The sequence below is a fragment of the Podarcis melisellensis genome (genome assembly GCF_964234715.1).
Source record: "Podarcis melisellensis genome assembly, chromosome: 13".
NCBI lineage: Eukaryota > Metazoa > Chordata > Lepidosauria > Squamata > Lacertidae > Podarcis > Podarcis melisellensis.
The window spans coordinates 16088562-16116438 of NC_138545.1; the positions used below are offsets into that span (position 1 = coordinate 16088562).

General features: G+C 49.4%; 2 protein-coding genes across 5 annotated transcripts in view; both read right to left on the reverse strand.

Moving 5' to 3' along the window:
* On the reverse strand, positions 1-17680 carry LOC309356048 (uncharacterized protein). Its single transcript, XM_081887230.1, has 4 exons — positions 17384-17680; positions 14782-16813; positions 11926-12059; positions 1-4023 (listed from the first exon to the last, which is right to left on the reverse strand). The coding sequence occupies exons 1-4, from the start codon at positions 17658-17660 to the stop codon at positions 3743-3745; spliced, it is 2724 nt and encodes a 907-aa protein (XP_081743356.1). The 5' UTR covers positions 17661-17680; the 3' UTR covers positions 1-3742.
* The window catches only part of LOC309354025 (apoptosis-associated speck-like protein containing a CARD), a 25614-nt gene continuing 1621 nt past the window's right edge, over positions 3885-27877 (reverse strand). Inside the window, exons 1-3 of one of the 4 annotated variants that reach the window (XM_081883727.1) lie at positions 6726-7048; positions 6390-6456; positions 3885-4023 (exon numbers count right to left, since the gene is read on the reverse strand). In XM_081883727.1, the coding sequence (XP_081739853.1) occupies positions 6449-6456; positions 6726-7002 (285 nt within the window). In that variant the 5' untranslated portion in view covers positions 7003-7048 and the 3' untranslated portion in view covers positions 3885-4023; positions 6390-6448. Of the gene's footprint in view, positions 4024-6389; positions 6457-6673; positions 7049-8308; positions 8326-8381; positions 8400-27877 lie in introns of those variants that run through there. The other 3 variants (XM_081883725.1, XM_081883726.1, XM_081883724.1) reach the window with 3 other exon arrangements.

Below are 27877 nucleotides of genomic sequence, written 5' to 3' on the forward strand. Positions count from 1 at the left end.
TTGGGAAGGTCACATTTACTAAAATCCATTTGTAAGGCACATATAACATCACTTCACAAACATTTCTTTTCCATATCCTTTTTATATGTAACAAAGTCCTGAGTTGATGAAGCATGGTCCCCCCCCCCCCAGTTTCATAAAAATTCACATTGCATTGGCACATCTTAGGGAATATTGACAAGAACAGTCTGATAAAATGGAATGACAAATAGGAATGACAAAAAGGAGAGGCAAAGGTGGTTCCTTGTAGCAGAGCGATTTGCATCAAAAGTTGTGTATTCAAAACTTTATTTTAGTTCATAAAATTTGTTGTTATTCTGCACCATGACTCCCATCACCCCTGATCACTGGCCTTGCTGGCTGGGGCTGATGGGAGTTTTAAAAGCAATTTACAAGATTATCTGCTGTCATGACAAAAACCTAATTTCACCCTTTGTGCACCTTCCTTATTCCTTTGAAAGGAGCTGGGAGGTGTGAGCAGGGAATGGTGTTCACAATAGGTATTAACAGATAGATTGGAGAGATCAGGGCAGCAAAGATGGCTCACTTAATGAGTCTACCTGGTTTGTGTTAAAGGACAATAAACGATCAGTTAATTATTTTGCCACTATATGCTTTAACTGCTTGGATTTTCAGCAAAAGACTAAAAGTGCCTGGATTCTGTCAAAACCATAACTTCCTTGGCAGAATCATATTAGCAAACATGGGTAAGTCACACAGTCCCTCCCACCTGCCTTGTCATTGTATGACTCTATGATCTCCACAGTTCACTAGAGGGGCTTAGCACAGGCTCACCACAGACCACAATTAGGGCAGATCACTTAGCACTACTTTTTCCTGATTGGGAGGAGAGCAAGTGACAACAGAAGTGGAGTCGAAATAGCATTGCCAAGAAACAAGGCGGTGATGTCAGCATGCTTAGTGTTTAAATTTTCCCAGGTGTGTTTTGCTACTGGCACACGACTACATGGAGATTTCTGGATGCCAGGCTGGCGGTCACAGTTTTAAAACCTCTGTCCTAGTCCATAGTTAATACCATTTCCATTTCCACAGTGTGCGTTTCTCCTTCCTGCATACTGGGTCAAGAGAACTGTTGACAAGCAGTGTAGCTGAGATCATGGAATCCTAGAATTGTAGCACTAGAGGGGACACCGAGGGTCATCTAGTCTAACCCCCTGGCAAATAGGCATTCCGTTTAGGTGATCATAGCTTAGGTGTGAGATGCTATTTGGCACCTAATTTTATGGCACCTAGTATATATATATGAGTTTCTAACACTGAGGGGAACCACTGGGTTTTCAGAGGAGAAAATCTTAAAAACGTCAACACCCCAAAAACCACACAGTTAAATGAAGATGGAGTATGTTCAACAGCCACTGAACGAAGCTGCTGCCAGCATGGTCAGGGATGATAGAAGTTGGGATCTAACATCAGGAGCTTCAGAGGTTTCCTTGCCTCTTTGCTCTAAGCTGCTACAGTTCAAAAGGCAGAACACACATTCCCCAAGAAGTAATCTCTGTCAGGGGACACATGAAAATGAACAGAGTGGCTATAGCCAGAAATGAGAAACCCCTTCTCTCTGAACTGATTGCCTGCAGAGGGCTTTTTTAAGTTAGTCCAAACAGCTTTTGAAATTGGGATGAGGGTTGTGGGCTTTTTAGGGATGGGGGAGGTAAAAACCTTAGAATATAGACAAAAAATTGTGCTACTTGGGCAGTGGAAGGAAAGCCTGCAATCCAGGAAATCTGACAACCGCACCAAGGGTTTCGCCTTCAGAGCCGCTTTCTACCCAGAATACAAAACAAAATGGCACACCCTAGAGCGGGAGTAGCCACTGTGGGGACCTCAAGATGTGGTGGACTACAACTCCCAGCAGACCTGACTACTGGCCTAGGGTAGCCAGGTGTCCTACATTAAAGAGGACTGTCCTCTTTTTGAGGACTGCCCAGTCCAAGTCTGCTTTAAGATTTGTGGTTTAGTCGTGTCCGATTCTTCATGGCCTCATGGACCAGAGCACGCCAGGAACTCCTGTCTTCCACTGCCTCCCGCAGAAGCAGGCAGCCTGACTGTCATCCCCACCATGATATGTATTTTTTATTTAAACTGCAGTAATTATTTCTAAATTTGCACCCATACATATAAATCACTATATGCAAACTGATATCCTCTTTTTCAGCACCGCATTCCTGGCCCCTCTACCTGTTGGCTGGGCTGACAGGAGCTGTGGAACACATCTGGAGAGCACCATGCCAGCTATTCCTGCCCTAAAGGATTCAGATTGCTACTCTTGTTTCATCTCACACCCAATTGACTCAAGATACTCACACTGGGCTGTGCCTATAATGGCCACCTCCTTCCCTGCTTGAACTGTGAAGTGCATAAATTTGGGGATTCAAAAGTGGACTTTTTAAAAAACCCAAAAGGCCTGACAAGGACCTCTTGGGCTTCCACTCTTACCAGCACAAAAGAGTGAATGGTTCTGAAAGGTATTTGGGCAGACTGAATGGGTCTATCCATCTACTCCGTGATTCAGTCTGCCTACATGTCAATCACCCATTGTCACAATGAAGTCAGGTGATCCCATTCGCTATAGCAATGGGCCCAGAATCCCCAATTATCAGCTGATCATCGGGGTTCCCTAGCACTGTGCTAAGCAGGCCCCAACATTCATCACAGCTTGCAAAGTGTTATACAGTGATACCTTGGTTATTGAATGCCTTGGTACTCAAACAGCATGAAACTCAAACACTTGAAACCCGGAGGTTAAATGTTCCGGTTTGCGAACTTTCTTCAGAAGCTGAAAGTGCTCCGTTTTGAGTGCCACACTTCTGATTTCAGTGCCACACTTCTGTTTTGAGTGTTACGCTGAGGTCTGTCTGATTTTCCTATTTATTTTGCGTTTTTGTTTTTGCGGCTCTTTTTCTTTTGTTTTTGTGACCCCAGTCCAGCTACTGAGTGATTGATTGTGTGACTGCAGTACACTGCTTATTGCTTTCATTTTACGGACCAATAGTCGCATTAGATAGTAAAATTCATATTAAATTGCTGTTTTAGGGGTTGTTTTTAAAAGTCTGGAACAGATTAATCCATTTTGCATTACTTTCTATAGAAAAGCGTGTCTTGGTTTTGGAACGCTTTGGTTTTGGAACGGACTTCCGGAACGGATTAAGTTTGAGAACCAAGGTACCACTGCACAGATGCTGCCTCCAGTCAAGTGACAGGCAGCCCCTGCATGGCCCAGCTACATCTTTACCTGCCCCAAGCCTGACAGCAGGTGCATGGAAGGTGGGTGTGGCTTGGCCAAAAGAGCAGGGCAAGCCAAATGGGGAGGCTTGGCAGCATAGCTGTCAACTTTTCCCTTTCCTTGCGAGGAATCCTATTCGGAATAAAGGAATTTCCCTTAAAAAAGGGGAAACATTGACAGCTATGCCTGGCAGGCCTAATCAGCACCACCGGGTTGTGTTAGGATATATGTTGAAAACTGTCCCCTGCCCCACCCCAAAGGCCTGAACAACAGAACCAGGTTCCCCTCTTGCCTTCCCAGGTTGTACAGCAGCTCTGACTATGAGAGCGCGACTATGGTTGCAGGCTATTCTTGCCTTTTCATGGTGTCCTGATTGGAGCATAGTGAGTGCTTGGGAAAATACATGGTATGGCTTAGTCTGTAAGAGTCCCCTGGAAATAGGGAGGTGGATTTCTGGTGCCTTGAAAGGGGTCTTGCTTTCTGCCTTCCCTTGGGGCCTCATCGCCCTTCCAGGTCATTCACGAGATGTGGGTTTTGGGCCTTCAGTGCCTCATAGAGCATATTCTTGCACCGGAGGTCCCAGCTTGGCACAAGCCTGTAGAGCTCTCGCATCTTGTCTGGGTTAGTTTCCTTGGCAGTGATTTTTTGGTATTGCTCATCACTGAGGATGGAGCCATACAATTTATCCAGCACTGGTTCCACTGGGGTGGTCCGTTGGATTAGTGCCTCCCTGTGCCGCTCGATGAAGTGCACATTGGAAGAGTGTGGAAACTGCAGTCCTACAAGGAAAGAGAAAGAACAGAAATCTTACTACACATTCACACTGCGGGCTTAAAACTTGTTGCCCAACTCATTCCCTCCTCCTCCATGCCCTGAGAATTGCAGTTCCATGAGGGGAGGGATTGCTAACAGAGCATTCCTAGTAGCTCATCTGCCTACAGTTCCCAGAATTCTTTGGGTAAAATCGTAACTGTTTTGAGAACTGCTTAAAAGCCAGTTTAGGCCTTAAGCAGTATATCAACCAATAAATAATGACAGCAACTTGACCAGCCTTGACTACACTATGACTTGAGAGGCACTGGTGCAAGGCACAGGGGTCTGCACTGAACTGCAAATATCAGAGAGACAAAGGGAAAAAATGCATTTGTAAAGGTGCAAAACAAGCAAATGTGATCACAGAAGGAAAAGCATGGGGTATCCTAGATTCATGTCAGAAGCTCTCTAAAAGGCTCCAAATTGCAGCCAAGGCATGCATAATCCCAACTGTGGGAACCAGAGAAGCCAGGAAGAGGCAGGATAGAAAAGAGAGAAATTTGTATATAGCAAAGGTTCTTCCATCCATCCTATTTTTGACCTTAAATTTGTGGAATTGGGTGGTTAGGAGAGGCTTTCGGAGCCAACATGCAATAACTTCAGGTTCACAACATCCCATGGCCTAAAAAGGGACCCCTCACCGTTAGGTCCAGTCGCGGACAACTCTGGGATTGTGGCGCTCATCTTGCTTTACTGGCCAAGGGAGCCGGCATACAGCTTCCGGGTCATGTGGCCAGCATGACTAGGCTGCTTCTGGCGAAGCAGAGCAGCACATGGAAACACCGTTTACCTTCCCACTGGAGTGGTATGTATTTATCTACTTGCACTCCATGCTTTCGAACTGCTAGGTTGGCAGGAGCAGGGACGGAGCAACGGGAGCTCACCCCGTCGCGGGGATTCGAACCGCCGACCTTCTGATCGGCAAGCCCTAGGGCTCTGTGGTTTAACCCACAGCGCCACCCATGTCCCTTCTTGTGGCCTATTAGATCTTAAAACATTACAGTTAAATCAAGCTGTTGGTGTAAACCTATTTTAAAGTTCAAGTAAACAGAAAACAAAAGATATTTTGTGGGGATTTTTTATTGTCTTTTATTGTCAGCCACTGTTATCAATGGCCAGCTATTTCTCAGAGCAGATTTAAAGTTGTTTGAGCCTCATTTAATGGGCTCCATTTAACCAGGACTGGCAAACACCAAAACTGATGGAAGATGTGTTGGTTCCTGTTGTTGGTAATGGAGGGTAGGGAGGAAGTGTAGAGCTGTAAGTCCTGTCCATAATGATCCAAGCAAGTACACAGGGACAAAGTCCAACCTGCATTTTTCAGAGCTGCAAATCAGCAGTCTGGTTATTTTATTGCTGCCACCTGGTGACCCTGTCTGCTTCAAGAGTACACCTTTCTCAAAGAGGACATAAACAACCCTCCAACCACGGCATAACTAGATGTGAAACTTACATGCCACTTCCTCTGGGGTCTTTTGCACTTTTAATTCCTAATACAGAGCACAGAGGCGAGGAGAATCTTTTGGGGAGGGGTGCAAAGGGGCATAAAATCCTGGGTGAAAATTCGGGCTCCCTTAAAGAAAAATATCCTAAATAGCTTTCCGTTTAAAAATGTTTTAAAGAAGTGAAGCTGAACACCATCTCCATCCTTTCTCTAACTATGCATGTTTTTTTCATGTTATCAGAATTATTCCATGGAACTGTTCCCTTATTTTTGTGTGACTGTGAGGTGCTTGTGCTCCGCCCTGTGTCAACAAATATAAACTGTCAAAGTTCAATCCATATTATAAACTGTCAAAGTTCAAATATAAACTGTCAAAGTTCAATCCATATTTTTCAGAGCTGCCTATCAGCAGTTTGGTTCTTCCTTTTTATTGCTGCTGCAACCTCTCTGGCTGAGAAGCGGCCTTGCATTTCTAAAGCAAATGGGGAAATGAAATAAAGGCTTTAAGCTTGAAATGTCTCGCGGTGCGAAATTGCTCACTTAAACCTGAGCAAGTCCGGGAGTTCGTTGCAGTACCAAGTTTAGCCCTCATGGGGCAGAATGTAAGTAAAGAATGAGTTAAAAGAAGAACAAGGCAGTTTCTAAAGTCCATAGATGGAAAGGGCGTTATATGAAATACACGAAAGCGAAAGCAACTGAACGGAGGCATTTCCAGGAAAGCAGGGGGGGGGGGAGCCCCGAATGCATCTTTTTAAAGTCAAGCTTTGTGCTTGACAGTCCTTGCTAACAAAAAACGTTATTTATTATTTTCTATCTTATGTTCTCTGTAATTCTCAACTACTTCAAGGCCAATAAAACTGTTCTACAGATGAGCGATCAGAGAGTTACTATTTCATTTTGAAATCCTCCCTCATCGCAGTTTATTCTCCTTGTTTGACTTCATGTAGTTAGAAAACTAGATGGAGAGAAGCGAAAAGGGCAAGTTACGCGGCGAGGCGAGGCTTTTAAGCGGAAGTGCCCATTCCCCAATTTTGCTAAGTGAGTGCCGAAGAACCTCAACCAACTTTACTCTACCGCCTCTTCCCACCTCCGGAGGATCTCCTCTGGCTGCAGCAGCTGCGAAGCCGCCGAACTCGGGACCAGGCGAAAGTTTCGCTCCCCTCCAGACCCACCTTGGCGATCCTTAAGATCGGGCGCCGCTCTCCCTCCCCAGCCGCTCCTTACTGTTCCCGGTGGCGATCAGGAGCTCCTCGGCGCGGTCCTTGCAGTTGATGGCTTCCAGCACCTCGGCGGTCAGCGGCACGGCGTACTTCTCGGTGTAGAAGCTGACCAGCATGTTCGTCAGGTCCAGGGCATCCGCCTTCTGCAGCCGCCCTCGGGGGATGTTGGCGTAGCCGGGGCGCACGGGGAACTCGTTCAGCTTGGCCTTGAACCTCCTCAGCTCGCCCTCCTCCAAGTTCTCCAGGCAATCCAGCAGGCGGTCCCGGGCGCTCCTCGCCATGGCGCGCCTTCAGAGCCAGCAAGAAATCAACCTCGCTTCGCGGAAGCTGCAAGATTGAAAGCAGGCATCCTGCCTGATACAAAGCCCGGGCTGGGTTGGCCGGGGGCGGGGGGAGATGCTGGGCTCCGATTGGTGCAGCGGGAGGAGAGAGGCTGGCCTGAGTGAAAGCTACAATGGGGGCGCAAACGCGCCCATGCGCCCTCCCGCGCTTTTCTGTCTCTTTTCTCGGCGCGCTGGGCGGAGACGGACTTTCCCATTACTTTCCCATTACAGTGGTACCTCTGGTTACAGACGCTTCAGGTTACAGACGCTTCAGGTTACAGACTCCGCTAACCCAGAAATAGTATCTCTGGTTAAGAATTTTGCTTCAGGGTGAGAACAGAAATCGTGCTCCGGCGGTGCGGCAGCAGCAGGAGGCCCCATTAGCTAAAGTGCTGCTTCAGGTTAAGAACAGTTTCAGGTTAAGAACGGACCTCCGGAACGAATTAAGTGCTTAACCCGAGGTACCACTGTATAAGCATTTGCACTAGAGAGCGCTTGCAAAAGGCGTCCAGGCGCCAAGTTGTTGCAGGCATAGCCTCCAAACAGTGGCGTAGTGTGGGTTGTCAGCACCCGGGGCAAGGCAAGTAATTTGCGCCCCCTAACCCGTGGTGCTGGAGGAGACTCTTGAGAGTCCCATGGACTGCAAGAAGATCAAACCTCTCCATACTGAAGGAAATCAACCCTGAGTGCTCACTGGAAGGACACATCGTGAAGCTGAGGCTCCAGTACTTTGGCCACCTCATGAGAAGAGAAGACTCCCTGGAGAAGACCCTGATGTTGGGAAAGATGGAGGGCACAAGGAGAAGGGGACGGCAGAGGACGAGATGGTTGGATAGTGTTTTTGAGGTTACCAGCATGAGTTTGACCAAACTGCGGGAGGCAGTGGAGGACAGAGGTGCCTGGCGTTCTCTGGTCCATGGGGTCACGAAGAGTCGGAAACGACTAAACAACAACAACCCGTGGATTTGCGCCCCCTAACCCTAACCCCCAGATGTTGCGCCCGGTGCGGCCGGCCCCCCCTGCATCCCCCACGCTACGCCACTGCCTCCAACATTTCTCTGATGAAAATAGGGGAATAACAACAACAACATTATTTATACCCCGTCCTTCTGACTGGGTTGCCCCAGCCACTCTGAGCGGCTTCCAGCATATATAAAATAACATAATAAAACAAACTTTTAAAAACCCCTTCCCTATGCAAGGCTGCCTTTAGATTCCCTAGTTACTTCTATCTCCTTGGCAAGGGGGTGGCAAAACTCCATACCGTCCAATATTTCTCCCATGAAAATAGGGACATCCTAAGGAAAAGCAGGACATTCCAGGATCAAATCAGTAACCTGTAAATCAGGGACTGTCCTTTGAAAATAGGGACACTTTGCGGGTTTGCAGCACATGGCTCTTGCGGGAGTGAAATTCTGAAGAGTTAGGGCTGGGGGGACTTGGGGGAACGGCAGTGGAGAAGCTGCATGCTCTGACACCGGGGGCGGAGAGCAGGTGAGGGTGAGGCTGGTGCGTGTCCTGGGGGGGTGATGCGCATCCTGGTGGCGTGGCACGCTGCCCATAGGGGTGCAGCGCGCATCCCGGGGGTGTGGCACAACCACCTGCAAGGGCATGGTGAGCGTCCCGGGGCCATGGGGCACCGTCTGCAGGGGCGTGGCCTGCGGCGTGGGGGGTGCACGGCATGTGTCTGGGGTGGCCGTGATGGTATCCCCCTCTCCGATGGTGCCGGGGCGGTGAGCTCCCCCACCCCCTTCCTCCGCCAGTGGGGGACAGAGCAGGTTTGTAAGAAATAAAGAGGAAAGCCATTCGAACAGCCAGGCGCTCGTTTGTTCTCATAAACCTCACAGGAAGTCAGATGCACTTGTAAACCTCGAAAGAAGTCTTTCCTTTTCTATAAACCCAAGGCTCAAGACTTTCATATATTCTGCTCAAGTTTTCTGATGGACGGGGCAAAACTTTGGCCTGCCGCTTAATTTCCCCCCTCCTATGTCAGAGGCTTTCGACACACAACAGGCAGCCATTCAACAGGTGCAAGCTTTACGCACACACACAGATGCAACCAAACGCTCTTCCGCGGGTGAGCCAGCAAGCGAGTGACTCCTTGTGCAAGAGGAACCATTAGCAGTGCCATAAGCAGCCTCGTGGTTATCAATTTGCACTCCTAGAATAGAAAGGTTGTATATACAGTGGTACCTCAAGTTATGAACAGCCCAGTTAACAAACTTTTTGGATTATGAACACTTCAAACCTGGAACTGCTTGCAAACTTTTTTGGGTAGACAAACGAGGCCTCAGTAGGCCTGGCGCCTGCGTGGGCTCCATTTGGCCTCCACTGCTGGGCTCCGGCTGCAGGAGGCCCAGCATCCTGGCGAGGAACACTTCTCTAAGCAAGAGCGAAGTCCAGCGGTGAACCTGGTAAGTGAGCCTGGGATGAAAAGCACCAGCCCTTTACCAGCCCTCGCCTCACCCCCAGCTAGTAGCAAGTTGGGTGGCACCTGGCCAGGTAAGCCCACCCACCCTGTGGGAGGGGGTGAGTGGGAAATTTTGGGATTCTGTCTTGTTCCTTTGTTTATGGGAGTCTGCTAGGGACAGAATGGCAGGAGAGGAGTCACAGACTGTAAATCTGGAAGAGGACGCCGACCCCCCATCTAAACAATGACTATCGTCAGTGCAGGTAAGGGGGGAAAATCACGTTTTCATTTTTAAAAAATCATTAATACTGTTTTATTGATTTTACAGTACAGTACATTGTTTATTGCTTTCATTTTACGGGTCAATGGCCTCGTTAGATAGTAAAATTCATGTTAAATTGCTGTTTTAGGGGTTGCTTTTCATCGTCTGGTACGGATTAATCCATTTTCCATTACTTTCTATGGTTTAAGAACGCTTTGGTTTAAGAACGGACTTCCAGAATGTATTAAATTTGTAAACCGAGGTACCACTGTACTGCTGTTTTGGCTAAGTTTACACATCAGCTGAAGGTTTTGTGAGGCTAAACCAGTGGACTTTGCTGCCATCTGGTGGCTTTTCATAACACCTATGAACAAGCTACACTTGAAACTACGATGAAGCATAACTTTATTTGGCAATATTTATAAAAACAAGTACAGATGCAAAGAAACTTTGGTTTACTTCCAGTTCCTTCCTCTTTGGGGCTTCATTATTGGATACTCTTTCCTTCCTTTGATGGTCTTTGTGTTTTGCCTCCTATACTTACGTCAAACCTTGCCTCTCTTTGCGCCCCAGTGCACAGCTGTCAACTTACAGATTTGAAAATAAGGGACCAGCAGCCAAAATAAGGGACCTGCAGCCTCACCTGTTCCAGGCACTCCAGTCTTCCTGTCCTCCTGCAGTCTGGTCAAACTCATGCTGGTAGCTTCGAGAACACTGTCCAACCAACTTTGTAACCAGAGGTTCAACTGAATAGAATCTGAATCACATGCACCACAAGGCCTATGCAGCCTCAACTTAAGATGGCTCCCCGGCCTGGCTTTGCACTGCAAAGTTTGCAGCAGCACATGCAACAAAATGGCATCCAGCATTCAAAAACCTCCTCAGCTTGCATTAACTAGCCACACACAAGGCATACAAGCTCCACCTCCCAGTCATTCTTAGACTTCTTATTGGGTGAGCAACACAGCCAAGCAACACAGTTGGAGCCTCCCTCCTCCCTGGCCGGCAGGGAGGGAGGGAGGGAAGGAGAGGAGCTGCTTCCTTTGAAATTTAAGGGACATCATTTAAGGGACATCCATCAATAAGGGACAGCAGCGGGACATGGCGCTGGAATAAGGGACTGTCCCTTCAAATAAGGGACACTTGACAGCTATGCCCCAGTGCTTTGTTTACAGTTTGCTTTTTATGTAACTGACACGCATTCTGCTTTTGTTATTCTTCCAATTTGAATGAAAAGCAAATTTAAAAATCTGGTGGAATGGAAAGAACAGGTGGGGCATGGTCATTTCTGGATACAAATTCTGTACAAAGGATGGTTCGGCAGGTGGTGGTATGTCGGGCTAGGCAGCCTCGTTGCGACTGGGGATCTTCCCACTCGATGTGGTGCAATGGTAAGATAACACCATTAAACAAGAACCACCAAAACATTAAATAAACTTTCCAAGATAATACTGTGATTTTAAGTAGACTTCCCTCATTTTTTTCTTGGTTAGTTCCCCTTGAAGAGATTTTTTGCTACTGTTCTTCATCCAGGATTTGGCCGTTCAACATATCCAGGACTGCTGCAACAGGTTACAGACTCCGCTAACCCAGAAATAGTACCTTGGGTTAAGAACTTTGCTTCAGGATGAGAACAGAAATCGTGCAGTGGCGGTGTGGCAGCAGCAGGAGGCCCCATTAGCTAAAGTGGTGTTTCATGTTAAGAACAGTTTCAGATTAAGTACGGACCTCTGGAATGAATTAAGTACTTAATCTGAGGTACCACTGTATAGATAATACTGAGTGTGAGCTAGACCAATGGTCTTATTCAGTGTAAGGCAGCTTCCTATGTGGATAGCTCAGTTAATTAGAGCGTGGTGCTGATAACACCAAGATTGCAGGTTTGCTCCCTGTATGGGAGAGCTGTATATTCCTCCATTGCAGGGGGTTGGCCTAGATCAGGGGTCCTCAAATTACGGTCTGCGGGCCATATCCGGCCTGCCAGGGTCCTGAACCCGGTCTGCCCAGCAATTGCCGCTACCACCCGCCATCTTCGGGCGCAAGAGGCAGGCTCCCCCCAGGCCCAGGGCAAACCCCTGCTGCTGCTGCTGCTGCTGCCTTGCGGCCGGACTGGCAATCCCTCTGCCCGCCCGCCTGCTCTCTCTTGCTGCCACATGTTCACTCTCGCCTCACAGGCCTTGGCCGGCTCCACTATGAACGCCGCCCCTACTCATGAGGCCTTTGAGGCCTAGTCGCCTCCCCTTGCCGGGAAAGGGCGAGCCCTGCGCTTGCGGGCCGAGGGAACACGTTCGGCTCCTGCCGGCCTCCACTCGATGCCCCACGGCCTCGGCGCTCACGCAGGTCCTGTTTAAAAAGTTTGAGGACCCCTGGCGTGGATGATCCCCTTCCAACTCTATGATGGTTTACTCAGAAATAAGTCCCCAAAATAAGCAGGGCTTTCTTCCTAGTAAAAAAGGTAAAGGCAAAGGACCCCTGGACTGTTAAGTCCAGTCAAAGGTGACTATGAGGTTGCAGCGCTCATCTCACTTTCAGGCCGAGGGAGCCAGTGTTTGTCCGCAGACAGCTTTCCGGGTCATGTGGCCAGCATGACTAAGCCAATTCTGGCACAGCGGAACACTGTGATGGAAACCAGAGTGCATGGAAAAGGTGTTTGCCTTCCAGCCTCAGCAGTACTATTTATCTACTTGCACTGGCGTGCTTTCAAACTGCTAGTTTAGGACAGTGGTTGAAGTTAGTGGCATAACAAGACTCACTTTTGAGTATAAATGCACAAAATTGTACTGTTAGCTTTATTCTTGTTTATTCTCTTACATTCATATGCCACCTTTCTTCCATCATAAAACCCAAGATTGTATTATAGTTCTATCCAGGCACTGACCAGATTTAGACCAGCTTAGCTTCAGAAAGATATTTTAGTTATTTTATATAGTGCATAATTGTATCATTTTTGTAGCCTCATGTGCCTTCAGAACATACTTTGGGACCAGCCAAATGAGAACCGCCTGTCCAGAATTTCTCAGAACTGATCTCCAAGGACATTCCTGGGTTGCTGAACCCCACGCCACACAACCTTCTCACCCAATGAAGACACAGCAAACTTGGAATTGGGAAGGTCACATTTATTAAAATCCATCTGTAAGGCACATAGAACATCACTTCACAAACATTCCTTTTCCATATTCTTTTTATATGTAACAAAGTCCTGAGTTGATGAAGCATGGTCCGTCCCGTCCCCCCCCAGTTTCATAAAAATTCACATTGCGTCGGCACATCTTAGGGAATATTGACAAGAACAGTCTGATAAAATGAAATGACAAATAGGAATGACAAGAAGGAGAGGCAAAGGTGGTTCCTTGTAGCAGAGTTATTTGCATCAAAAGCTGTGTATTCAAAACTTTATTTTAGTTCATAAAACGTATTGTAACTCTGCCCTAGAATTCCCATCACCCCCGATCACTGGCCTTGCTGGCTGGGGCTGATGGGAGTTTTGAAAAACCCTCAAAACAATTTACAAGATCACCTGCTGCCATGACAAAAAACTATATTCCTTTGAAAGGAGCTGGGAGGTGTGAGCAGGGAATGGTATTCACAATAGGGATTAACAGATAGATTGGAGAGATCAGGGCAGCAGAAATGGCTCACTTAGTGAGTCTACCTGATGTATGTTAAAGGACAATAAACGATAAGTTAATTAATTTGCCACTATATGCTTTAACCGCTTGGATTTTCAGCAAAAGTCACTAAAAGTGTGCGGATTCTGTCAAAACCATAACTTCCTCAGCAAAAATCATATTAGCAAACATGGGAAAGTCACACAGTCCCTCCCACCTGCCTTGTCATTCTATGACTCTATGATCTCCACTAGAGGGGCTTAGCACAGGCTCACCACAGACCACAATTAGGGCAGATCACTTAGCATCAGTTTTTCCTGATTGGGAGGAGAGCATATCTTTTTGCTGAGTACCAGGTGACAACACACATTTCACCATCTTTCTCTGCAACGATGAGCAGGGTGAAGAAATGGGACAATTTTAAAGAAATGGGACAATTTAAAAATAAATGAAGTGTGTGTTTGTGTGTCTCTAAATTTGAATCAGATTTTAAATGAAATTATTTTTAAATTAACAAGTAACAACAGAAGTGGGGTAAAAATAGCATTGCTGAGAAACAAGGGGGGGTGATATCACCATGCTTAGGGGAACGAGTGTTCGAATTTCCCCAGGCGCCGGCAGGGACTGGCAAATGAAGTTGATGGAATAGGCAGAGATGGATAAGCTGACAGGGCAGTTAGGAGACCAAGAGTACCAAAAATTTAACAACAATTGGAGTAAATACAAAAAAATATTTGACAGATCACTGCAGAGATTTAAAATTTTTGACTGGACTAGACCAATTCTGTAAAGACTAGTGGAAACAGTGGAAACTATGGTAAACAGATGATATAATTGGGAATGCGTATAAAGTAGAAAACTAAGTATCCAAGTCTGGGGTGGAGGGAAGCTAAATGCTGATAGAGTAACAACAGAATAAGTAGACAAACAACTCAATTTTCTCTCCCCCCTCCTTTTTATTTAAGTACACATGTTGAATGTTTTGAGATTTCATTTGCTTGTTGTGGATGTTGACATGTATGAGAAAGAGAATTTATGAAAAACCAATAAAGATGAATTTTAAAAGAAGAAGAAAAAAAGATATCCTAGAATCCTAGAGTTGTAGTTGGAAGGGACCCCGGGGCCTTATGTTGTTACTGCAATAACAATAAAACAGCGACAACAACAATTGTGCAGCAGGTCTGTTTAGCAGTAACTGCTTGGTGATAGGTTAAAAAACTTACATAGGAAACTGTGGTTTCCTGGTTCGGTTACAAAGCGAGATGGAGAGAGAAGCGTAAATGGCAGTTATGCAGCAGGATGAGGCTTTGGTGGAAGAGAAAAAAAACGAAAAAAAACCCCAATTTTGCTAAGACCCCCGCTCCCCCAAAATGTAGCAAAAGCGCTGATGAACCTCAACCACCTTTATTCTACCGCCTCTTTCAACCAGCGGCTTATGTCATCTGGCTGCAAACCCGCCGAACTCGGGGCAAGGCAAAAGTTTCCCACCTTCGCGATCCTTAGCATCCGCCGCGTCAGGGCGAGATGAGACAAGCGCTGGTTGAGGGTGGCAACCGACAGAAGAGGGAGGCGCACAATCGGCCTCCCGGCGGAGCAGCTCCACTCCCAGCCCCGCTTCCTGCTTTGCGGGTGCGGCCAGCACCTCCCGGTACTCGGGCTGGTTCTGCGCCTGCAGCTGCTGGTTACTGTGGACCAGAGACCCGGACGCCTCGTCACGCCGCTGTTTCCACGCAGCCATGTCGCCCAGAAACTCCCAGCATCCTTTCTGGGCTGCGAGCGATCCTCGGGTGGCTGCGCGTCCTCTCTGGGCTGCGCGCGGACCTCTGGAGGCTGCACATCCTCTCTGGGCTTCGTGCCCTCCAGACCCATCTTCGTGATTCTTAGCATCCGCCGCCGCCAGGGCGAGATGAGATAAGCCGCTGGTTGAGGGTTGCGAGGAAGTCAACGGCCAGGGCGCAGGCCAGGGGGGCGCGCAATCGGCCTCCTGGCGGAGCAGCTCCACTCCCAGCACCGCTTCCTGCTCTGCGGATGCGGCCAGCACCTCCCGGTACTCGGGCTGATTCGCGGCCCCGTCGCCCAGATGGTCCCATAATCCTCTCTGGGCTGCAAACGATCCTGGGGGGGATGCGCGCGATCCTCGGGTGGCTGCGCGTCCTCTCTGGGCTACGAGCGATCCTCGGGTGGCTGCGCGTCCTCTCTGGGCTGCGAGCGATCCTCGGTAGGTTGCGCGTCCTCTCTGGGCTGCGAGCGATCCTCGGGTGGCTGCGCGTCCTCTCTGGGCTGCGAGCGATCCTCGGGTGGCTGCGCGTCCTCTCTGGGCTGCGAGCGATCCTCGGGTGGCTGCGCGTCCTCTGTGTGCTGCGCGCGGACCTCTGGGGGCTGCACATCCTCTCTGGGCTTCGCGCCCTCCAGACCCATCTTCGCGATTCTTAGCATCCGCCGCCGCCAGGGCGAGATGAGATAAGCCGCTGGTTGAGGGTTGCGAGGAAGTCAACGGCCAGGGCGCAGGCCAGGGGGGCGCGCAATCGGCCTCCTGGCGGAGCAGCTCCACTCCCAGCACCGCTTCCTGCTCTGCGGATGCGGCCAGCACCTCCCGGTACTCGGGCTGATTCGCGGTCCCGTCGCTCAGATGCTCCCATAATACTCTCTGGGCTGCGCGCGATCCTCGGGTGGCTGCGCGTCCTCTCTGGGCTGCGCGTCCTCTCTGGCCTACGAGCGATCCTCGGGTGGCTGCGCGTCCTCTCTGGGCTGTGAGCGATCCTCGGTAGGATGCGCGTCCTCTGTGGGCTGCGAGCGATCCTCGGGTGGCTGCCCGTCCTCTCTGGGCTGCGCGCGGACCTCTGGGGGCTGCACATCCTCTCTGGGCTTCGCGCCCTCCAGACCCATCTTCGCGATTCTTAGCATCCGCCGCCGCCAGGGCGAGATGAGATAAGCCGCTGGTTGAGGGTTGCGAGGAAGTCAACGGCCAGGGCGCAGGCCAGGGGGGCGCGCAATCGGCATCCTGGCGGAGCAGCTCCACTCCCAGCACCGCTTCCTGCTCTGCGGATGCGGCCAGCACCTCCCGGTACTCGGGCTGATTCGCGGCCCCCTCGCCCAGATGCTCCCATAATCCTATCTGGGCTGCGAACGATCCTGGGGGGCATGCGCGCGATCCTCGGGTGGCTGCGCGTCCTCTCTGGGCTGTGAGCGATCCTCGGTGGGCTGCGCGTCCTCTCTGGGCTGCGAGCGATCCTCGGGTGGCTGCCCGTCCTCTCTGGGCTGCGAGCGATCCTCGGGTGGCCGCGCGTCCTCTCTGGGCTGCGAGCGATCCTCGGGTGGCTGCGCGTCCTCTCTGGGCTGCGAGCGATCCTGGGGTGGCTGCGCCTCCTCTCTGGGCTGCGAGTGATCCTCGGGGGGCTGCGAGTCTTCTCTGGGCTGCGCGTCCTCTACCGGCTGGCTGCGCCCGCGGCACCTTCTTCCCCTGGCCTTTGCAAGGCATCCTGAGCCCTGGAGGAGGAAGAACAAGAAGGGCGCTGGAGGATGGCCATGAGCGGAGCAGCTGTGCCGCGGAACCGACTGACCCAGGGCCCTCAGGGGAGCGGAGGAAGATCCGCCTACGGCTGCCCCGAACCGGGTGGCCTTGGCCGCTCAGAGGAAGCTGCCGGCAACGCCCTTTTAAAAACAGATGAAACGAAAGTTGGCCGCGCTCTTAATGGGCTTTGGGGGTGGGGTGAAGGAGGGCTCTGCCGGGCTCAGGGGAGTCGAAAGGGAGCGGGCACCAGGCAGGAAGGGCCTCTACCTGCTGGCTGCGCTGGAGGGTCCTTTGCAGCGCCCATAAACCTTTTATTAAGAAATAATATTTTAAATACAGTATTGGATTGTCTGGGAAGGAATTCATTACAAGGTGAAGTGCCTGAGGAACTGAATGGGTGGAGAGTAGAGGGGTTGGAGGAGAGGCGGAAAGAGGCGCTAATTTCTCCGTGGCTAGGGGACGCAGTTTTGGACGCATCTACCAGGGGCGCAAGATGCCCTAGCTACGGCTCTGGCCGCTGCGCTCCCTCCCCAGCCGCTCCTTACTGTTCCCGGTGGCGATCAGGAGCTCCTCGGCGCGGTCCTTGCAGTTGATGGCTTTCAGCACCTTGGCGGTCAGCTGCACGGCGTACTTCTCGGTGTAGAAGCTGACCAGCATGTTCGTCAGCTCCAGCGTCTCCGCCTTCTGCAACTTCCCTCGGGGGATGTTGGAGTAGCCCTGGCGCACGGGGAACTCGTTCAGCTTGGCCTTGAACCTCCTCAACTCGCCCTCGCTCAAGTTCTCCAGGCACGTCAGCAGGCAGTCCCGCGCGCTCCTCGCCATGGCGCACCTTCAAGTGTCTGCAAGAAACGAACCTTGCTTCGCGGAAACTGCAAAATTGAAAGCAGGCTTGGTGCCTGGGGTGGGGTGGGGGACGGGGATGTAGGACTCGGATTGGTGCAGCGGGAGGAGAGATGCGTGGCCTGAGTGAAAGCGACAAAAAGTGGCGGAAACGCTCCCCCGAGGCTCTCGCGCTTTTCTCTGTCTGTCTTTACTTAGCAAGCTGGGCAGAGACGGTTTCTCCCATAAAAGGCGCTCAAGCAGTAGTGGAGCAAGGCAGGTGTAGCTGTAGGGCGGCAGGCAGCCTCCTCGGAGGCCCCGTGATCTCCCCCCGCCAAAAAAAAAAGCTCAATAACTCTAGCTCCCCCAAAATCTGGCTCCCCCAAAACGCATGCTCGACGAAAACACTTCTGGGTTTGCCACGTTTGCAAGCCGAAAAGACGCAACATGAACCTAATGCAAAACGAGGTATAACTGTACATTGAACCTGCACTGCTGACCCCGTAGCATTTTTTTTTTTTGGCACTTCATTAAAGATTAAGAAAGCATACAGCAAAGAAACAAAAATAACTATTTCCAACACTGGAGTGCCACAGATTGTATACAAACAAAACACACATTCACATAATGTCCTGAACCAAGAGCATTACAGTTTTGAATTCCAAATTTTTGTACCAGCTATTAATAAACGTATCTGCAAATTGCTGCCTGATGCACATAAAATAAAGTTCTACAAGGTGGCGAAAAAGGTCTGTGGTTTTCTTTACCCTGCAAAAGTGTCCTGGAAGTTCACTCCATTGTCTCTCAAGGCAGACAGAGGCCAACAAATTTTCTCTGAAATTGTAATGGTCCAAATATTCCTGAACCTAGCAGGCAGATCTAGATTTCCCAGACTTCTCCACTTACAAACTACTGTCTGTCTTGTAACAATGAATAAGAAGTTGCGTGGCAAGTCACCTCCCCCAGTGAAATAAAGACATGGACACAATGATGTAAGGTTAATGGGCATAAAAGGCCACAACTTTATTGATTACGGAAATTGAAGGTATTGGCCTTAGGCATTGGCTCCTATCGACTACCCGGCATGGTGACCGGGAAGGGTTGAACACAACCGCGGGAGTCCTGTTGAAGTACGCCAACTAGGATCCCACGGGCGTCACCGCTCGGGGGCGTGCCGGGGGCCCTACCTCACAAGGCTTCGGACAAGGCCACGCCCCCCGGAGTCCTCTACCGGACTACCCCTTCACATTGGGGGAAGGTGATGGCGCTTCCTCCCCCCCTCCATTTGTCTAACATTGCCCCATGCCAATGCCTAACCGCCAATACCGAGAAAGTTGTGACGATTGCTACGAGGTAGGCGAAAAAACCAAAAGGCCGGAAATTGCGCCAACTTGGAAAAATTCCTACCAGGCCCCTTGCGGCGACCAACCGAAGTCCATAGCAACACCAAGCCTGCCTAATCTAAGGGTGGGTGGGATGGGAAAACCGCTCCTCAGCTGGGCGAGGGGGGAAAAGAGGGCGGTCCCCGGGCGTGCCTGGCCCTAAATAGCCCGGGCCACGCCTCCCCCGCCCGCCGATTGGCGGGCTGGGTGCAGTCACGCCCGGGGATTCCCCCAAATCTCGCGGGGCAAGGGAAGCCCCGCGAATGTGGGAGGATCCTGCATGCAACACCCTCTCCGCTGGAAGGGGCGGAAAGGGCTTTGCGTGGCAAGTCACCTCCCCCAGTGAAATAAAGACACGGACACAATGATGTAAGGTTAATGGGCATAAAAGGCCACAACTTTATTGATTACGGAAATTGAAGGTATTGGCCTTGGGCATTGGCTCCTATCGACTACCCGGCATGGTGACCGGGAAGGGTTGAACACAAATGCGGGAGTCCTGTTGAAGTACGCCAACTAGGATCCCACGGGCGTCACCGCTCGGGGGCGTGCCGGGGGCCCTACCTCACAAGGCTTCGGACAAGGCCACGCCCCCCGGAGTCCTCTACCGGACTACCCCTTCACATTGGGGGAAGGTGATGGTGCTTCCTTCCCCCCTCCATTTGTCTAACATTGCCCCATGCCAATGCCTAACCGCCACCCGAGCAAAGCTCGCCGCCAATACCTTCAAATCCGCAACCAACCCCTAATCCCTGCACTGATGTCCCCCAACCACATGTCGTTTCCTGCATCTGACAGATGCACGCCATCCCATCTGTAGAGGGCCTCATTGCTGAACTGGATGCCAGGGTGCCCTATGACACACCCACCCAGGTCCGCCACTCTACGCTCCACAGCCCGCTCCAAGACCTTTCTAGCCTTGTTGATTCCCGCGGGGCTCACACAATCCCTCCAAATCCTCCTCTCCAACAACGAGGACCACAAGATGGTAATATTTGGGTAAACCGCCTTCAAATGCCCCAAATCATCGAAAATGTTCCACCTCAAATCAATAGCCTTGCGGTATCCCAAGTCATTTTCCCCCAGCTGGATTATCAGAGCGTCGGGAGGCCCCTCAACAGCAACCCTCGCAAAGACTGTCGGTTTGAATTCACTCCAGCGCATCCCTCTACGCGCGATCCAAGTCAACTCAATATTTGAAGGCAGGCTCAAATTATACCCCATTCGGGAACTCACGGCACGGTTCTTGGCCCAGTAAACTATACTGTGGCCCACCAACCAGATGCGCACTTTCTTGGCTTCTGAAAGGAAAATAAAAGGGAAAGGCAAGGTCAGGACTACCCCGGCAAGTCATAGGTTCTTTCTAACATAAGCTTTATATGCATCAGATTTCCACCTCCCCAAGTCCTTGATCCTCTCCGTGGACAGCCCTAAATGAACTGCGGTGGTGGCGGCCCCGATGCGGAAGGAGTGGGCTGAAAATTCCTCCGGTGGAAACCCACACGCAGCAAGTGCCGCACGCAGCACGCGCGTGAACTGGTGTCTGGACAAGAGTGACCCGTCCGCATGTACAAGAAATGGGCCAGGGGCCTTGGGTCTCAAATAAAGAAAGCGCCGCGTGTCTCTTACTGGACAGGGGCCGCTACCCTGCACGGCCGATAGCCGTAAGAGAGCGCCCTTACCGAGCTGGTCCGTCTTGGAACTCCGCACCTGGACAATCAGCTCGGACTCGGACAGGGACAGATCACTTAATAGTAAACCTCTCTGAGAATGCTCACAAACTAGCTCCCCAATGCGCAGGGCGCCAAAGAATGCTATGGAATAGGCGGCAGAGAACAGGCGCGCCTCATATTTTGACCAGCATATAGAGCGTAGCTTCCTGTGAATCTGGGTCAGAGCATTGAACGTTATGGGCCTCCTCCTGTCTAAGCTGGGAGGGTGCTGCCGACGCCAGCCCTCAAGAGTCTTACGGACGATAAAGGCTGAACATGGGTCTTTAGCAAATAGAGCCTTACAAAAGTATGAAATCCCTGCGGACTGAATGTTAAGGGTTTTAGGGGCCCTTCCCAAATCCCTCAGGTGAGCCAAGTAGCGGAGAACCTCCCTCGTTGAGGGAATGGAATAAGGCCCCGAGCTGGGCCTGCTGTTGCGGAATTTTAAGAAGTCGACCCAGGCCTTCTGGTATGATCTCATTGTGGAAGGGGCCACGGCACCGATTAAACCTTTCAACACTTCTTGCTCCCAATGCTCCAGAGATGCTCCGGGAAAGGCATCGATGATTGCTCGGCATCCGGCGCTAACAAGCGGAAGCGCTCCATCTGAAAGCGAGACAAAGCATCCGCGATGTCATTGTTAATGCCGGGAACAAATTTGGCAGAGAAGTATATGTTGTGCTCTAAACATAGAAGGACGAAAGCTCGCAGAAGGTTCCCAACCCTGGTGGAACGGGCTGACTGTTTAGAGAGAACCGCAACCACTGCTTGATTATCCGTATTGAAGCAAACCCTGTGATTGCGGAACTGATCAGACCAAAGATGTACTGCTACTACGATGGGGAAAAATTCCAAGAAAGTGAGGTCCCGGGTGATGGGCTGGCCCTGCCACTCAGGGGGCCACCTTTTGGCGCACCACTGCCCCCGGAAATACACCCCAAAGCCCAGCGAGCCAGCGGCGTCTGATTGAACTTGAAAATCGGCTGTTAAGGACATGGAATCCTGCCATAGTGATATGCCGTTGTACCTATCGAGGAATTGCAGCCACATGCCCATGTCCGCCTTAACTTCTTTAGATAGCCTGACTCTATGCTGGGGAGCCCTCAGTCCTGGTCCAAATATTCCTGAACCTAGCAGGCAGATCTAGATTTCCCAGACTTCTCCACTTACAAACGACTGTCTGTCTTGTAACAATGAATAAGAAAGTTAGCAGTTCTTTAAATTTAATATTAGAATTTGGTCTTACAAATAACGACAATAAAAATAGCTTAGATGCAAGAGCAATGCAGTTTTAACCAGTTTGTTATGAACATTAGCTCAGAATGGCTTAATACATGTTTTGTTGTTGTTGTTGTTTCGTCGTTTAGTCGTGTCCAACTCTTCGTGACCCCATGGACCAGAGCACGCCAGGCACCTCTGTCCTCCACTACCTCCCGCAGTTTGGTCAAACTCATGCTGGTAACCTCGAAAACACTATCCAACCATCTCATCCTCTGTCGCCCCCTTCTCCTTGTGCCCTCCATCTTTCCCAGCATCAGTGTCTTCTCCAGGGAGTCTTCTCTTCTCATGAGGTGGCCAAAGTACTGGAGCCTCAGCTTCACGATCTGTCCTTCCAGTGAGCACTCAGGGCTGATTTCCATAAGAATGGATGCGTTTGATCTTCTTGCAGTCCATGGGACTCTCAAGAGTCTCCTCCAGCACCATAATTCAAAAGCATCAATTCTTCGGCGATCAGCCTTCTTTATGGTCCAGCTCTCACTTCCATACATCACTACTGGGAAAACCATGGCTTTAACTATACGGACCTTTGTTGGCCAGGTGACGTCTCTACTTCTCAAGATGCTGTCTAGGCCTGTCATTGCCCTTCTCCCAAGAAGCAGGTGTCTTTTAATTTCGTGACTGCTGTCACCATCTGCAGTGATCATGGAGCCCAAGAAAGTAAAATCTCTCACTGCCTCCATTTCTTCCCCTTCTATTTGCCAGGAGGTGATGGGACCAGTGGCCATGATCTTCGTTTTTTTGATGTTGAGCTTCAGACCATATTTTGCGCTCTCCTCTTTCACCCTTATTAAAAGGTTCTTTAATTCCTCCTCACTTTCTGCCATCAAGGTTGTGTCATCTGCATATCTGAGGTTGTTGATATTTCTTCCGGCAATCTTAATTCCATCTTGGGATTCATCCAGCCCAGCCTTTCGCATGATGCATTCTGCATATAAATTAAATAAGCAGGGAGACAAAATACAGCCTTGTCGTACTCCTTTTCCAATTTTGAACCAATCAGTTGTTCCATATCCAGTTCTAACTGTAGCTTCTTGTCCCACATAGATTTCTCAGGAGACAGATGTGGTGATCAGGCACTCCCATTTCTTTAAAAACTTGCCATAGTTTGCTGTGGTCGACACAGTCAAAGGCTTTTGCATAGTCAATGAAGCAGAAGTAGATGTCTTTCTGGAACTCTCTAGCTTTCTCCATAATCCAGCGCATGTTTGCAATTTGGTCTCTGGTTCCTCTGCCTCTTCTAAATCCAGCTTGCACTTCTGGGAGTTCTCGATCCACATACTGCTTGAGCCTTTCTTGTAGAATTTTAAGCATAACCTTGCTAGCGTGTGAAATGAGTGCAATTGTGCGGTAGTTGGAGCATTCTTTGGCATTGCCCTTCTTTGGGATTGGGATGTAGACTGATCTTCTCCAATCTTCTGGCCACTGCTGAGTTTTCCAAATTTGCTGGCATATTGAGTGTAGCACCTTAACAGCATCATCTTTTAAAATTTTAAAAAGTTCAGCTGGAATACCATCAATTCCACTGGCCTTGTTATTTGCAGTGCTTTCTAAGGCCCATTTGACTTCACTTTCCAGGATGTCTGGCTCAAGGTCAGCAACCACACTACCTGGGGTGTACGAGACATCCATATCTTTCTGGTATAATTCCTCTGTGTATTCTTGCCACCTCTTCTTGATGTCTTCTGCTTCGGTTAGGTACTTACCACTTTTGTCCTTTATTATGGTAATCTTTGTACGAAATGTTCCTTTCATATCTCCAATTTTCTTGAACAGATCTCTGCTTCTTCCCATTCTGTTGTTTTCCTCTATTTGTTTGCATTGCTCGTTTAAGAAGGCCTTCTTGTCTCTCCTTGCTATTCTTTGGAAATCTGCATTCAATTTCCTGTATCTTTCACTATCTCCCTCGCATTTTGCTTGCCTTCTCTCCTCCGCTATTTGTAAAGCCTGGTTGGACAGCCACTTTGCTTTCTTGCATTTCCTTTTCATTGGGATGGTTTTCGTTGTTGCCTCCTGTACAATGTTACGAGCCTCCATCCATAGTTCTTCAGGCACTCTGTCCACCAAATCTAAATCCTTAAACCTGTTCCTCACTTCCACTGTGTATTCATAAGGGATTTGACTTAGATTTTATCTTACCGGCCCAGTGGTTTTTCCTACTTTCTTCAGTTTAAGCTTGAATTTTGCTATAAGAAGCTGATGATCTGAGCCACAGTCAGCTCCAGGTCTTGTTTTTGCTGACTGTATAGAGCTTCTCGTGGGACGCAGGTGGCGCTGTGGGTTAAAGCCTCAGCGCCTAGGACTTGCCGATCGAAAGGTCGGCGGTTCGAATCCCTGCGGCGGGGTGCGCTCCCGCTGCTCGGTCCCAGCGCCTGCCAACCTAGCAGTTCGAAAGCACCCCCGGGTGCAAGTAGATAAATAGGGACCGCTTACCAGCGGGAAGGTAAACGGCGTTTCCGTGTGCAGCTCTGGCTCGCCAGAGCAGCGATGTCACGCTGGCCACGTGACCCGGAAGTGTCTCCGGACAGCGCTGGCCCCTGGCCTCTTAAGTGAGATGGGCGCACAACCCCAGAGTCTGTCAAGACTGGCCCGTATGGGCAGGGGTACCTTTACCTTTACCTTTTTATAGAGCTTCTCCATCTTTGGCTGCAGAGAATATAATCAATCTGATTTCGATGCTGCCCATCTGGTGATGTCCATGTGTAGAGTCATCTCTTGTGTTGTTGGAAAAGCGTGTTTGTGATGATCAGCTTGTTCTCTTGACAGAACTCTATTAGCCTTTGCCCTGCTTCGTTTTGATCTCCAAGGCCAAACTTGCCAGTTGTTCCTTTTATCTCTTGCCTCCCTACTTTCCAATCCCCTATAATGAGAAGAACATCCTTCTTTGGTGTCACTTCTATAAGGTGTTGTAAGTCTTCATAGAATTGGTCAATTTCAGTTTCTTCAGCACCAGTAGTTGGTGCATAAACTTGGATTACTGTGATGTTAAAAGGTCTGCCTTGGATTCGTATCGAGATCATTCTATCATTTTTGAGATTGCATCCCAGTACAGCTTTCGCCACTCTTTTGTTGACTATGAGGGCCACTCCATTTCTTTTACGGGTTTCTTGCCCACAGTAGTAGATGTGATGGTCATCCGAACTGAATTCGCCCATTCCCATCCATTTTAGTTCACTGATGCCCAGGATGTCAATATTTATTCTTGCCATCTCATTTTTGACCACCTCCAACTTACCCAGGTTCATGGTTCTTACATTCCAGGTTCCGATGCAATATTTTTCTTTACAGCATTGGACTTTAATACATGTGCATTCCCACTAAAGCTGGTAGTGTGTACATTTACTATTGCAGCCCCAACAACAGTTTGCACTAACTTTAGATGACAAATGAGAAAATTGAGCCAGTTTTCTATCGCAGCAGTGAAATGCCTTAGGAGATGTTTCCATAATATTTCCCAGTACTGTTTTAATTCCTTTTTTGGACCGTCATTTATAGCATCTTTCTTCATCAATCACTGCTTGCAAGTCAGTTTCCCATACTTTCTTTAAAACTACTACAGTAACAGCCTGCTTTGTTTGTCAAGGAAGTTTGTGATACTATCTCACTTTCTCCCTCAAACCAGCATTCAGCATAGCTTGTTCAAACCTTGTTAAATTCCTGTTGGCATGGGATTATCTCATGACAATTCCCAGTGTCGTTTAACAATAAATCCCACTTCCCAGGTAACTTTGGGAATTATAGCTCTGTGAGGGGAACAGAGATCTCCTAACAACTCTCAGCACCCATAACAAATGACACTTCCCATGATTCTTTGTGGGGACCAATGACAGTTTAAAGTGGTCAGATGCCATTGTAAACATACAGTGCAGATGGGATCCAGGAAATTCAAAGTGTTGTTTCTTATATCCATATCAAAAGTTCACGAGGTGGCAGCAAAGTCCATCAAATTAGCCCTCACACTGAGTACTCTCAAGCTTTTCAGACCCTGCAATATATAGTCTTTCTGTATCATCTTTCTCAAGACATTTTGGCACCTGAGGTTGAAGAAACTAGGCTTTATTTCACCCAGATCAAAGACCCAGTTTGGCACACTCCCATGTGCATTTGCGCGCGTGCGCACACACACACACAGTTTGGGAGCTTCAATGGCGTCCCTTTGGAGGTTTCCCCTGGGGCAAAAAACCTGGCTAGCTAGTCAGTCTCCCCCACCTATGGCACTGCCTGAGGTGAACTACAAAATGCCTCTCCTACTGATCAGGGAAGAGTGAAGATTGACATCAAGAACAAAGAATAAAGATCTACATCAGGATCTGCTGTATCTGTGGATCATGCTGCCTGAGGCAGACACTTCACCCTGCCTTATAGGAGCGAAGTTCTGGGTGACCAGGTCCCTTTGGCAGCCCCCAATAAAATATATGAGCCTTACCCCACCCACCCCACACAGTTGATGGGCTGTGTCATTCAAATGGTGTGCATGCACTGTTAGTTTCTGTTTGTGCCACTGTGCAGCTGCTTAGAGTCACAAGACTCTGTTTACATTCCAGAGACAGCCCAGGGTGTTGGAAGTCTCACGGGAGACGGATGTGACGTTACTGGTTTCCTGTTCCTTTGTTTTGTTTCAGTTGCTCTCTGCTCTCACAGAGAGAGGATGTGTTTTCTGTCTGCGTAGTAAGAAATAAAGCATAGCGATGTAGCCATAAATCTCATCACTTCCGCGTGCTGCTTTGATTCTCTGCTGAATGGGAATGTGCCTGAGCCTCATCAAAGGCTCAGGTCGTTAATCATGTCAGAGGGCGATTCCGAAGGACTCGGCCGGAGGAAGATGAGCTTTATCAGCTTGGTTGAACGCAGATTCTGACATGCACCACATCATGTGATCAATTACGCAGGGCGGGGCTTACCTTTCCCCCGCCCCTACCAATATTTTATTCAAGTTAGCTCCCCTGCCCTGCCCTTGGGTGGACTTTCCAATGTTATAGTCATGGCCTCTTTCCAACTATAAATGCTAAGCAATCTAGCAACTAAGGGGGGGGAAACAATTAGGCGCTTTAAGGTAAAGCCAGCTTTATCCCCATAGAAAAAGAAAGAGAAGGCAAAGTTTTGGGTAGAAATCTATCCAATAATCACACTGATTTCCTTCTGATAAGGAAAATTCTGGGTTGAGAGGCTATTCAACTGCCCAGCTCATCGGGACTGAGGCCGTGGGTATGTGTGGTCAGGAAGTAAGGAAGTTCCAGCCAAAAACCAGAGCAAAACAGCTGTTAGTAGACCAAGATCTTTATTGTTGCACTACAGGTCCCCACAAGAGTAAGAACCCCGAGCATGGGGCAACATTGACTTTTAAAACTTTTCCCAAATCCCCAGAATACATTTCACCCAGCATCACTTATACATCATTACTACTGTGGGTTAAACCACAGAGCCTAGGGCTTGCCGATCAGAAGGCTGGCAGTTTGAATCCCCGCGACGGGGTGAGCTCCCGTTGCTTGGTCCCTGCTCCTGCCAACCTAGCGGCTCGAAAGCACGTCAAAGTGCAAGTAAATAAATAGGTACCGCTCTGGCAGGAAGGTAAACGGCGTTTCCGTGTGCTGCTCTGGTTCGCCAAAAGCGGCTTAGTCATGCTGGCCACAGGACCCACAAGTTCAACATTTGCTGACTTTTCCAGACACCTTTCCCAACACCTCCTAAGTACCCACCACCAAAAGAACAATAACAGTCTTTACATTTCCTTGCCCTCAGGGCAGGGGCGTACGAAGGGGTGGGGGTGCAGGCAGCCCCGGGTGCCATCCCTGAGAGGGGTGACAAAAAGGCACACTGCAGGGGGCTCGGCCCACTGCTGAAATGCATG

Bases quoted from the DNA above. Each gene is read 5' to 3' on its own strand.
- LOC309356048 (XM_081887230.1), bottom strand. From the start codon at position 17,660: ATGGCGAGGAGCGCGCGGGACTGCCTGCTGACGTGCCTGGAGAACTTG. The intron at 12,060-14,781 runs GTTTGCAGCCAG...CTTTTTAAACAG, and splicing joins CCTTGCCCCGAGTTCGGCGG to GACCTGCGTGAGCGCCGAGG. The intron at 4,024-11,925 runs GTAGGGGCGGCG...CTTTCCTTGTAG, and splicing joins AGGCCTCAAAGGCCTCATGA to GACTGCAGTTTCCACACTCT.